General features: G+C 32.6%; 2 protein-coding genes across 4 annotated transcripts; one reads left to right on the forward strand and one right to left on the reverse strand.

Annotated features, from left to right (window-relative positions):
- The first annotated feature begins 1521 nt into the window (after positions 1-1521).
- LOC141677265 (uncharacterized) lies at positions 1522-5993 on the forward strand. The gene is made up of 8 exons (XM_074483112.1): positions 1522-1779; positions 2512-2776; positions 3920-3991; positions 4131-4198; positions 4291-4441; positions 5050-5130; positions 5214-5306; positions 5478-5993. Exons 2-8 carry the CDS (start codon positions 2525-2527, stop codon positions 5568-5570), a joined length of 810 nt encoding a protein of 269 aa, XP_074339213.1. The 5' UTR covers positions 1522-1779; positions 2512-2524; the 3' UTR covers positions 5571-5993.
- A 156-nt stretch (positions 5994-6149) lies between these two features.
- Positions 6150-11270, reverse strand: LOC141677264 (uncharacterized). 3 transcript variants are annotated; one of them, XM_074483111.1, is made up of 10 exons: positions 10902-11270; positions 10140-10315; positions 9180-9358; positions 8326-8369; positions 8085-8145; positions 7930-7988; positions 7807-7843; positions 7626-7697; positions 6737-7082; positions 6150-6625 (listed from the first exon to the last, which is right to left on the reverse strand). In XM_074483111.1, the coding sequence occupies exons 1-10, from the start codon at positions 11041-11043 to the stop codon at positions 6227-6229; spliced, it is 1515 nt and encodes a 504-aa protein (XP_074339212.1). In that variant the 5' UTR covers positions 11044-11270; the 3' UTR covers positions 6150-6226. The 3 variants fall into 3 exon arrangements, with proteins under 3 accessions (XP_074339212.1, XP_074339210.1, XP_074339211.1); XM_074483109.1 differs by having other exon boundaries at positions 8085-8369; positions 10902-11269; XM_074483110.1 differs by having other exon boundaries at positions 6737-7061; positions 8085-8369; positions 10902-11268.
- Between the last annotated feature and the right edge of the window lie 1767 nt (positions 11271-13037).

The following is a 13037-nucleotide window of genomic DNA, read 5'->3' on the forward strand; positions in this document are numbered from 1 at the left end:
CAGTTGTAACAATTTAGATCAAATTTCTTGTAACACTCTCAAGAAGAAGCTAAGCTCTTTATCAACAAAGAGCCTAGAAATTTTGTAGCAAAACAGTCTTAATTTTAATATAAAATTAAGTGAGTTTAGAAGATTTGTGTTCTTTATTTTCTGCAAGCTCAAATTCTGCATGAACACATTTCATTACAAGAATTAATTTACTTTGTTCAACCATAAACATTCAAGAAAAGCCTAAAAACAGTAAAACACATTCACCCCCTCTGTGTGTTATTCATTTCCTAACACGATTTGTGTTAAAAACAAAGTTTATAGAGAATAAAAGTCAACTTATATCAGGTAAGTACCATTATTTGGTACTTTGGTACTTTTAACACCAAATTTTACATGGTTTCGTTTATTAATAAAGAGTATAGATTCGTTTCGTGTCATTTTGTCTCGTATTTTTGTGTGAAATTGAATATTAATATAAATAAATTAAATAAAGAAATAAATAAAAACTACGAAAGCCAGAAACTATAAGTTTTTTTGGTGAAAATTTTACAAAATATATGAAATATATATATATTTATATCACATGTATGGACAATATTATGAAATCAAGTATTATTTTAAAAATAATTATGCATATATTTGTTATAAATTTGCATATATTTATTATAAATATTATTATTTAACTATATTATTTAATTATGTCGTATACTCATGTCGTGTCATGTATCCGAAGGAGAAATACAAAATGGACAATAAATCTCGACTTTGTATTTTGGTGTTCATGTACCTTCGTGTTGTGTACCAAAAAACAAATACAACACTAAATTTTCGTATTATTTCGAGTCATGTAAACCGTGTTGTGTCCAAAATTGTCGGGTGTGGACTTATATGACCTATTAGTACATTTGAAGTTATTTAGACACGAAAAAAATTATGAATAAGAATGTAATATAATAATTATTATTTAGCTGGAATATGTGTTAGATAAATATTATTTGTATTTAATATTTGTTGTCGGTTTATCTCGTATACATGTAATTCAGTTTAGTTTTTATAATTTTAATAGTTTATAAATATATTTATAAAAAAATATTTAAAAACAGATATTACCTCTGAAGTGTATAATAGATATTTCATTTTGCTCAAATTAAAAAATCAATAAACATAGCAGAATTGAATAATTCAAGTGATTGAGTGTTTATCCTCTAACGTCTCAAATCATGGGTTTGATTCTCGCTCGCCCCTCAAATTTACGAGAATATGTACTCATTTATAAATTTGTAAGGTTACGGATCATATTGTCAAAAAAACCCAATAAACAAAAATTGTTCAACAATATTAATCCACACAATAAATTTGCAATTGCACTTTATTCAATTAACCCAAGATTAACAAAATTAATTCCATCGACTAGAAAAACGAAAATGAATCGTGTCAGTCGTGACCGGCTTAGCCGTTAAATCCTCCCCACTCCTCTCCTCTCCTCTACACACATAAATACACACAAACACCTGTATCTATATGCCAATGTGTCAAATACTAAGACCATTTTACAAGCACATAAAACAAAACAAAACAAAACTATACATAGGACACTTAACATACATACAGATATACATACATGTTGTACTATTTAGGTTAAGGATATAATGGTTTCTTCATAGCTTTTAAATTTGACAAATACCCACCTTCATTTCACACACACAAACACACAGTGAATTTTACATTTCAAGAAAAGGGTAAAGATTGAAGCTTTATTAGCTTCAACTTATTAGATCCCTTCTTTTTGTAAGTCTTTGTATACCCTTTTGTGTTTTTGTATTTTTCTTGATGTTTTCTTGGTTTTTTTGTTAGTTTTACAGTTTTGCTCATCTGGGTTGGTCTCATTTTGTTTTAATTCTTTGTATATTTTTTGTTAGAATTTATTTATGTATGTATAGGTTTGGAATTGTTGTGTTGAATAAGGTGTTTGTGTTAATTTTCTTGATTTGAAGTTGCTTGTTTGCTATAAATTTGAAGAAAAAAATTAAAGTTGGATACTTTAGGTAAATTTTCAATCTTTTTATTTTAAATATTTGGTTTAGACCATGGTTTATTTACTGCTTGCTTTGATCTGGTTCTTGGGTGAAGCTCAAATTTGAACTCTTTTTTTTGTTTTTTGTGATGTGTCTAGTGTTGATGTTATAGTTTAGAATGAATTATAGAAGCTTCCATTTAAGTTTGGTTATATGTGGTATGAGGAAATTGGTTACCATATTGATTGTAATTAGTCGAAACTGTGGTACTTTGTTAAATTTGAATTTGATCTTGGTTGGTAGGTAGTTTATTTTCAGTTTTCTTTTAGGCTTTTTGGTCTTTCAACTTAGAATAGAAGCTCTCTATTGTTAGTTTGGCTATTGATTCACATGATAGTTCTTCTTTATATAACTTATGACTTATGACTATTGCTAGGTTTTTATATTTATGGATTGTTTGATATGCTTGACATTGGATTATTGCCTGCGTTTTAATTTTTATTAGGTGTTATCTGAGAATGGGGGACCATTTTGTGTTGCTCGTTGATCGTTTGCTTACCGAATCCACTTTGGAGGCTGCAATTGAGAGCAGGAACCCATCAAAACAATTAGTACCTGCAGAAAATGATGATGTGGTGATTGATTGTGCTTCCCATTCAGATTCTGAAATTGGTTTTTCTCCTAGGAAAGTGGTTGAATGTAGGATATGCCAGGATGAGGATTTTGATTCAAAAATGGAGACACCTTGCTCTTGCTGTGGCAGCTTGAAGGTCAGTTTCACTACTTGTTCCTTATTGGTATTGCATTGTCCTTTCAGATCTATGTTCATTATGTAGTATTTCTGTATCATGGTTACTTCTTGTCCTGGTATCCTTTCTAGTTTCTACAATATTATCTTTCTGTTATATTATTCCGAAGCGGGATGAAGTTGTATTAATATTCTGTTGGTCTTTAATACTACAAAATGTTGGCGGAACAACTTTTTTGCAGTGAAGTTTTAAATTCCTCTCTGGTCCACGGATTAGTGAAGCAACAATTGATATTGCATGTCACCGTGCATGCAATATATATACTTCTAAAATCGACATATTACTCTATTTAGTAATTTTTTCTTACTACCAACATTATTCCCATATACACTTTGAGGCAATTTTGGAACTTTGGAATGGCCAGCTTTTACCGAGTAATTGCTGAACCAAATTTTGTGGAAAGATCCGATTTGATTATTGTTTCTAATTTCAGTTTTTTGAGTTGTCTTGTGGCAGTGGTAGGCTGAAATTCACTACTAATTTCTAAACAATCTTTTGGACCTTTTACTAGTCTGTTATCTGCTAATTGCTACTCTATCTCTCTATAAATATATATGGTTTGTGTACTTAAAGTTTCTTAAGTTTCTTTCAAATAGACATTTTAAACAAGAAAAGTACAAATTTGTACTAAGGAGGTGCCAACGATATACACGTAACTGAAGCATGATGAAAACAAGCAATCAAGGAGGTTCCAACAATGTACAGGCGCAAAATTTAAGAGTATAGCGTCCTTACTATTATGTACAAAGTTCACAAAATTAATGAACTATTTGAAACCAAAGGATTTAGGATTCACTTGCTAACGATTCTTGATCTTCAATAAAGTTTGTTGAACATTTATGAAACGCCAAATTTAGCTCTCTTTCTTCATCGAGAACTTGCATAATTGCCAAGTCAACTGTTAGCTAGTAATTTCCACCAACGCCTTTTTTGATAATTTGATCACCTTAAGTTGATATACTTTTCTTAATTAAGAATATAATGCAAGATTATTCTTTTAATGTTAATATCAGTTCCATGCTTTGTGCAACTACGTGATCTACATGTGAATCCATAAGTTATGATTGGGGACTTTAAAAACTTATGTTTACTTCATTTTTGTAGTATGCTCATCGCAGATGTGTACAAAAGTGGTGTAACGAGAAGGGTGACACTATGTGTGAGATATGTCATCAGGTATGTCTTTTGTAGCATTGATTCGACCATTATTGCCGTACTATTACCTTTTCTATATCACACGTTGCTCTAACTTTTTCTAGCCTGTTGCCTATGTCACTGCAAATTCCCTGACTGTTCAATATTCATTATATTTCAGCAATTCAGACCAAACTATACAGCACCGCCTCCTCTATTTCGATTTGGGGGCATCCCAATGAACTTGAGGTATGTTATAGTATCTTAATACATTGAAAATCCTGTGATCTATACAATTCCATAACGAGAAATTAAAGAATACGTCATTTGATTTGTGATAGGGGTAGCTGGCAAATTAGCAGGCGTGACTTGAATAATCCCCGTTTGGTTGCTATGGTTTCAACTCATCGCAATTTTCTCAGTCCTACATATGATGAATATGCAGATTCATCATCAAGAAGCTTGATGTGCTGTCGTCTAGTTGTTGCAATCGTAAGTTTCTCATCTAACCTCAACATAGTGACTAGTGACACAAGTTTCCATTTATAATAAAAGTTTAGGAATTTATATATTTTTAACATGTAGCTGATAAGACCAGTCCAATACCTCTTTGAGGGTGAAATATCTGTCAACCAAGGGAAAGTGAAGCTGGCAACACAGATCGGGTTATTATCTGAGTGAAAAAACTAAACAAATTCTTTAAGTTTTCATATCATTAAGACTATTGATTATGATGCTGATTATGATCCCGTTACCACAGGAGGGAAAGAACTAAACAATTTCATATCATAAAGACGTTACCACAGGAGGGAAAAAACTAAACAAATTCTTTTAATTTTCATATCATAAAGACAATTGATAATGATCCTGTTACCACATAATTTAAGGGACGTGAACTGGTTCAAGATGCTTTCATGCATTTGCTAAATTTTTCTAATAATAAGTATCTGGTGTTTAAGCTACATTATCCATTACCGCCATTTTACCGATCTCTGAAAAAGATTATAAATGAACATTTTAGTTCAAACTGCACAAAGTTTAAGGTCTGTCCATTTACCTACATTTTAACAAAGTAGTTTTATGTTTTTTCTCCTGTGCAGTTCATGGTCCTATTAATTTTAAGGCACACTCTTCCTATCTTTGCCACCGGATCAGATAATTACTCTTTTCCATTGTTTGTGGTAAGAGAAAGTAACTCGGAAAGTTGGCAATAATGTTATACATAATTTTCAAATATTAACCTATTTGCTATTTTTTGTTACAGTTACCGCTACTAAGGACTTTAGGAATAATTCTGCCAGTTTACATCATACTGAGAGCTGTGACTGCTCTACATGGCCGTCGCCGCCGACAACAGGTACTTTGCCAAACAATAGCTGACCCAGCTTCTGCTGTAAAACGTACTTTCCATTTGAACTATCATATCTCTGATCGCTTCTTTCAAATCAGAGTAAAGGTAAATCTGTGAGGATAGGAACTTGCACAAGCTTATCATGACAATTACTGTTTTTTTGAATGGCTTTTATAGCTCGCCAGTGTATCCTTGGTGTCATCTGACGATGAAGAAGCTGATGATGTGGCAACTTTGCAGAATCAATCCCAAAGCATCCAAGTTCCATGATGAATATTTGTTACAGCAACCTAAGTAACAAACTGAGTTGATGCGACAAATTCTCTTTTGTACTTGAGGCTGCCATGAAAGTGGTGCTCCAACTTGGACGTAAGTGGTCAAGTTTTGGTTTTAGTTATAGATTTTATATACAAACAGGATGAGCTCCAATGCATGCTCTCCTTAGAACAAGCACCCTTCTGGTTTCCCTAAAATATGTTCGTGTGGATCATTTGTGTATCATACTTCTGAATTTTATATTAGAATATGTAGATATCCTACTTGATTGTAATTATTACCGGTTTACAGAAAGTAAGCAGGAAATGTAATATCTTAGCAGATTATATTAAGCTAAGATGAATCATTATCTTTACTAATCCTTTGAAAGAAGGTTAGCACGACCAAAGATCAGTCGATCTTGGTTTCCTATTATCAGTTTGTTAAGATGTGTCGTATCGTAATTTTCTTTTATCAGTTTATTAAGAAAGTCGAAAGACTTGATCTTGTCTCAAAATATCTGCTATTATATTATCATATGCAAAATATACCACATAATCAAACTGGCACTTTGCACCAGTTTGAGATGGGTCATAACATAACTTGGGTAACTATAGAGCAAGAAACAGAACTACAAGAAAGTTTTCAACACCTAAGCAGTAAGTATTATCCTAAGCTTCAGTAGTTGTCTGAGTTTTGGTTTTTGATGATACATAGCTGCCTTTATATGTAAATAAGCCCTTAGCAGACACTTCCTCCTGTCCGGGGCGGTATGCATAGATTATCCATAGAACAAGACTGAGCATAACTCCTACCGAGATTAGGCCAAGTCCAGCATTAACTATTTGGAGCTGGTGCTCTAGTGGAGGGCAGTAGTCGAATACGATATAACGGAACGTATCACGTACAAAGTTGCAGTCTTGGAGACTAAGCAATATGGGTGCATAATGTTGAAGGGCATTACTAATGTTCACTGCAGCCACCAATTGTTCATACATATCCGGTGTCAACCTTCCAACACTGCTGCAGACGCCAAATCCTGATGACGTGCAGATGTAGTCCTGCCAAACCTGAATATATACAAGTTCTTAAAAGAACTTCAGATGTGTTCCGAAGGAAACCTCTTTACCATAGAAAACTTATACGCCATTTTTCTAGACAATGTACAGAAGGCAACATACCTCAGAAGCATTTCCCATGGAAACCTCTTGAGCTGGACACTGGCGATCTAGCAGATAAGAATTGTATGGATAGCATAGATGTGGCAGGAAAGGTCCTGACTGGTTGTAATAAATGGGATATGCCTGAGGAGGTGGATTTGAGTTGGCAAAATTGTCTACAAATTCATTCACAATATCTACAATAGCATTGGTGACTTCTTTACTTTCTATCAGTGTCTGATTTGTAGTTCTCTGATCAACACATGGAAGGATGTTACTAAGAGCAGTTTCTGCTTGGGGGTGATCTACCCATTCTCCCATTGCCACACAGGTATCACCAATTGCACTGAAACAAAATTTATTACAACTATGCCAGCATCAGAAATTTAATGTGCTTTGAGCTTGCTTGGTTCTTCTAGTTCAGCATAAATATCTACTTTGAGCTCGGATAATAAATTGAAAAAGTGTTTTACACCAAGAGGAATCCTTTTAGCAATGAGTTACAGGACATAATATGTATCATTTATATATGATTGAGAGGGTAGCTGACAGAGCGTTTTATCACAAGGTGGAGTCGAATAAAATAAGCAGAAACCGCAATATTTGCATAATGTAAAATACCACAGCAGATGATGAATAACCGACTGGAGAAGTTCAACCAAAAATTAAATATTATAATGAATTACAAAACAGATGAATTTCGAACTGGAATGCTGAATTTAGCAAATATGATGCATGATCCATCATTGGGAATAAAAGATGAATCGAGTATATGTATATGTTTTAGAGCACGCATATCTTTTGGTCATAATTTTGCAAAAAATTATATTATTCATCATTTGGAAGAAAAGAAATTCTATAGAACAAAGTGCACAGTGAATATTGAAAAACAGGCATATTGGTAACTTACTTTTCAAGGATCAGAAAAATACCACAGAGAATGAATGTAGCTGCTACGAGTAACCATCCACTAACAACAAATCTACATTGCAATTATGGACGGGTAAGAAAATTGTAGAGAATAAATAGATATAATTATAGGTGTTGTTATTAAGTGCAAGTTCAGCTATTGAAATGCAAAAAAAACTTACAAGTAAATTGCATGTCGATGGCCAAGCACAGAAAGAACTGCAGAGAGATATACAGTAAATTAAATCAAAAGAGATAACTGGGCGAGGAATATTGATGGGTGAAGGGTAAAGTGTATTACATACCAAGACCCAGAACAGAAACAAGAAGCATCACTGCTGCAACAGTAATCAATGCTAATCGCCTGCAACATACACATAGTTAATCAGCTAGGAATAGGAGGTTATAGCTCAATCCAGAATACTGATAACGGATATCAATAAGGTCAGCAAGATCATACACAGCATCAAACACTCTTCTGATTTTGATCGAATTTTCATTTGTTTTCTCCCAGAGATTTTCTGCAGCAGTATTCAGGTCTACATTCAGCTTGTCAATATCATCTTTGATATCTGAAGGTAAAAAAAGTTGTGCTACATTTACTGTCTTTGCAAGTGACAGAAACCCAGTGACATTTCTGAGTGTCTGAACAGTGAAGTCTGACTGGTTTACTACATAATTTAGAGTATGTAGTGCTTCACCATGAAATTCATCCTGTCCAACCGAAAGTAGTATACATCCAACCCTGAGAGATAAAATAGTTCCCATTGTTGGAGGGGTAATGTAAATTGAAAAATAAAACCTTTAGATAATTAACATAACTGAAACACACCAACGAGGAAGGAAAACATAAATGAAAATTAGCTAGTGTAAGCCAAGCCGAAAAAGGCATTAATCAATCAGCGAAATGGATGGAACGGCATAAGGCACAGAATTGATCACCCAAATCATTGAACACATGAAAATAGGCATTTAAGCAAAAGGCTGGACGGTATTCTCTCCTCTAACCTCCTATATGGGTTCTTTGTGCATATGATCTGTGTTAGCATGGAAAAATTAATTCCAGTACATCGAAGTCTTGTGCCCAGAAATGTGATAATGTAGAGAAAGGAAACATATAGACAGGAAGTTCTTAGCCTCTTCTGGTCTTTAGCTCTCGTGACCATAGTTTGGTATTTCAAGGCAATTGAGAGAATAAAAGATAAATTTATGCTATATATAAACACTTAGAAACAGCATTAGAGATTTATTGTTACTATTGTTATTATTCTGTAAATGTTAAAGTGATCTTAGCAAACATAAACACTGAATAGTGAAAATATAAATCCTTTGCTCATTTTTCTTTGCTGGGTCTACCATGATGTCTTTATAGAGACTAATGATGAAAGAAAATTTCAAACCAATCAGGTCTGTTGTCAATGCAAGTTTCAACCAGATAGGCCTACCAACAAATACGGATCAAGACTGAAAAGAGTAAAGTGCAAACAGTCATAAGGACGGGGAAATTGAGAAATATTCACATATGAAGGCCATAATGCAGTGTTAAGATTATTACGCTGCAGCACACGTGAAGACAATGAGCAATATCAAACATATTCTTTGCGAGCAGCGTGATTCTTTTCCTTTGATACTAATTCTCCACCCGCAGCATTGATGTACACCAAGAGCAATTCCAAATGACATAAACCATAGCACAGCCAGAATGAAACCAGAAATACCTGTATATCCTACAGACTGCAGATGCAGTTGTCAAATACAGAGGATATTAAAAGATAATTCTTTCAAGAAAATTAATAGCACTGCATAATGTGTACGAGTTATACAAATTAAGCAACAATCAATTCATTTGTGATGGTAACTGTATAAACTACATGACTAAAGATTTTGTTCCAACAAATTAACTACTTATCAATGTCAACATTTAGATACACACTGCACCATTAAACTTCACATATATAAATATAAGGAGGATAATGGTTACGCACTGGGGACTAAACTAAACATTTTGCCTAACCAAGTTTATAAACGAGCCAGGGTGTCATGCCTTTTTTGGCAGACAAATCCTTGTGATGACCATAAGTTAATAGCAAACTGTCACAAGAAATAAAAGAATTAATCCCTCTCAAATCTCTTCTTGGATATTATTTCCTTCTTTCTGAATAAAATTAATTAAATCCTCTCGGTCTGTGAATGGTCTAAAGTCTCCCAAAGCTCCAGGTTCCCTGCAGGCGTGTGACTTACCACAGCTGGCCTCGAATTCCTCCACTGAACACGAAAACAACCTGCAATAATATTTTTTTTCTCTCTTTCTTTTTCGCTGTTAAAGCTCTTAATGAGATTGGGTGCCTTTCCTAGCTGCCCGTTTACATACAAGCTTATTTTACCAACTATTCCACAAAACTACAACATATCATAATAGTTGAGTGAAAACATGGTACATAACAAAGCCAAACAATTATAAACACACAGAACCTCGTAATTTATATCAGTGACAAGCAAAAAGAAAAACACTCACAGCCCAGTAATGCTTATCAACAATGTTCCATCCACCCTCATATTTCTTAAAGCTGGAAAGTATGTCCGGCCTTCTTGTTCTCTTCTCTGCCAAAACAAATGGGCTCGATCCTGGACCAGGAGCCTCTGCAACTGCCCTTGATATTCCACTTCTCCACTTCCCTAAATTTGCTTCTCCTACACGCATTGCAAAACCAAACTAATTCTTATAACAAAATTACTCGAAAAATCCAATTCACTAAAATCAAACAAAAAACTAACATTTCAAGGATTGTAAAATTGCAAACATGGCAGGAAAACACAAACTCGCACTCTGTTACATGCATCAAATACAGTCCAATAACGAACGATTACTCAATTATAAAGAACACGAAAATTCCCAAATTTAAAACAGCCATTCTTGTGCCATTGCAATCAAAGGTGATGAAAATCAAGAATAAAAAACCCATTTAACACATCAAAATGAAGAAACCCCATTCAACCATTTCAAAAACTAAAAATCATTAAACTTTAAAAGATTAAATTGTCCCCCATTGCAATCAAAGTTAAGCAAAATCAAGAATCAAGAAAATCCAATTCACTTGAATCAAAATAATAAAACCCCACCTCACCATTTCAAAAAAGAATCACAAAAACATCAAATTCACAGAGAGAGGGGGGGAGAGGGGGAGAGAGAGAGAGCGGGGGGGAGAGAGAGGGGGAGGAGGGAGAGAGAGAGAGAGGGGGGGAGGAGAGAGAGAGAGAGAGAGAGATTGTAACAAACCTAAGATAGAGTCGAGACTTTCTTTACCAGGCTGAGAAGGAACAGCTGAAACAGAGCTAACAATTACAAAACTCAAAACACCAATCACAAACAAAGCCAACTGAACAACAAAAAAACCATCACTCTTATTTTTCTTCATCATCACTAGCCAATACAAAACATGAGTATATCAAGTCCCATAAATTATACGTATCATATCATCACAGAGTGCATATTAAAACATCATTTAATAAGAGAAATCAAAGAATCTGATCAGTGATGATTCAGTTCTTTTCTTGTTATAAGAGTTATGTTACACTTTTTGTATGTACACACGCATGTATGTATGATCACATGGGGAAAGAGACGGGGAACGAAAAAGGCGGGGTGTGAATAAAATGAAAGGAGAGTGAATCAAGCAAAGTAAAGCTCACTTAAGTGGTAGTTTAGCATGTTTTCGAATAAATAATATTTGCATTAATATTAATTTAATTTTGTATATTTTATGTGAACATTGAAAAGAATAATTTAATTTTTTTTTTGAGAAAAAGAATAATTTAATGTTCTTAAAAAAACGAAAATATCGTTCTGCGAGTGTTCTGTTTGAGCATCTCCTACCCATCACAGTTACACCAAAATAATATAAAAATTACATTATTTTAAAATTTAACTCCAATTTATGAGGGTGTATTTAATTTAAATTTTAGATTATTTATAATAATTTATTAATTTTAAATGATTGTTGCTGATTTTGACTGATTTTAATTGTACGCAGATTTTTGCGGAATTGTTGAATAAATTTGGTAGAGTCTTATTAATTTGAGTAGTGATTTCTACAAATTCATCAAAATTTCTTAGATTTTGCTAAGATTTCCGAAAATATACAATATACTAGCAAATTCATTAAAATCTACAATTTTATAAAATACAAAAAAATCCATGGATTTTTTATTACCACCAGATTTTAATGAATTTTTTAAAATTCAAATTGAGGATCACGGATTTTAAATTTTTTTTTAAAATCTAAATTAAATACCCCGGGATTTTAAAATATTTTTTTCAATCCCTATTGAATACCATCACATTTTAAACAATTTTTTAGAATTCAAATTGAGTACAGTAGAATTTTCAAAATCTAAAAAAATCATTTAAAATCTCAATTAAATATACCCCTCTAAATTTTACATCATTCTTAAATATAGATTATTTTATTATTAAAGTACAAAAATAATGTTAAAAGTAATAGAATGGTGGGATACATATGGACTAAATTTGTTTTACTAAAGAAGTAAAAGCACAACATAAAAATATACAAAAACTCTAAAATTCCTTAATATGACACCAAAGTTAATGTAACTCTTAGTGGGATGTAATTTTTAGATTTGAGTTTGAGATGAGTTTTAGATGTAAAAGTAAATATTTAGAGTTAGGTTGCATTGCCAATTATCAAAGATCACCAGAAAATGGAAATTTTTTACGAAAGATTAGTTTTTTAATAATGTTAGATGAAAATTTTGGATCAGTTTCAATTTTTTTATTTAATTTAGAGAAAGTAAGTATGGCCATTAGGGGTTTTTCAAAATTATTTAATTTATCGAAAATATTTTCAAAAATATGATGTAATTTTTTATATGATATGAAATTCAATATTTACAACCTCTTATATAACTTCAAGCAATCTCTGCTATGCACCTTCATATACAATTTTTACAACATTTTTGAAAATAAGTTTGAAAATATGAATGTTTTTGATAAATTTTCTAAAAGTTATTAATTATTAGCCAATAGATAATATTACAAAGACTTCAAAAATTTTGGGTACTTGATGATTTCAATTAATTTTTGAAAGATAAATAGAATTGAAAGTTTGGATAATTACAACCTGATTTCATATCAAACTATAGGCATTTTTAAAAATAATTTATTTCGAGATAAAATTTAGTTAAAACTGGGTAGCTTAGCCCAAATTGGAACTTAATATCAGAAGCAAAACGAAATGGTATCAAGTATTTTGTAAAATCATGTCGGTAAAGTGGGCCAGGGAAGATCTTAGGAACTGTCTGCGGACTTCACGAAGCTTGTGGAACTAATTTTTATTATCATGGATTGCATTTGCCACTGCTTCGAAGTTAATAGTTAAAAAAGAAATTAGTTCAA

Source organism: Apium graveolens, chromosome 8 (genome assembly GCF_009905375.1).
Source record: "Apium graveolens cultivar Ventura chromosome 8, ASM990537v1, whole genome shotgun sequence".
NCBI lineage: Eukaryota > Viridiplantae > Streptophyta > Magnoliopsida > Apiales > Apiaceae > Apium > Apium graveolens.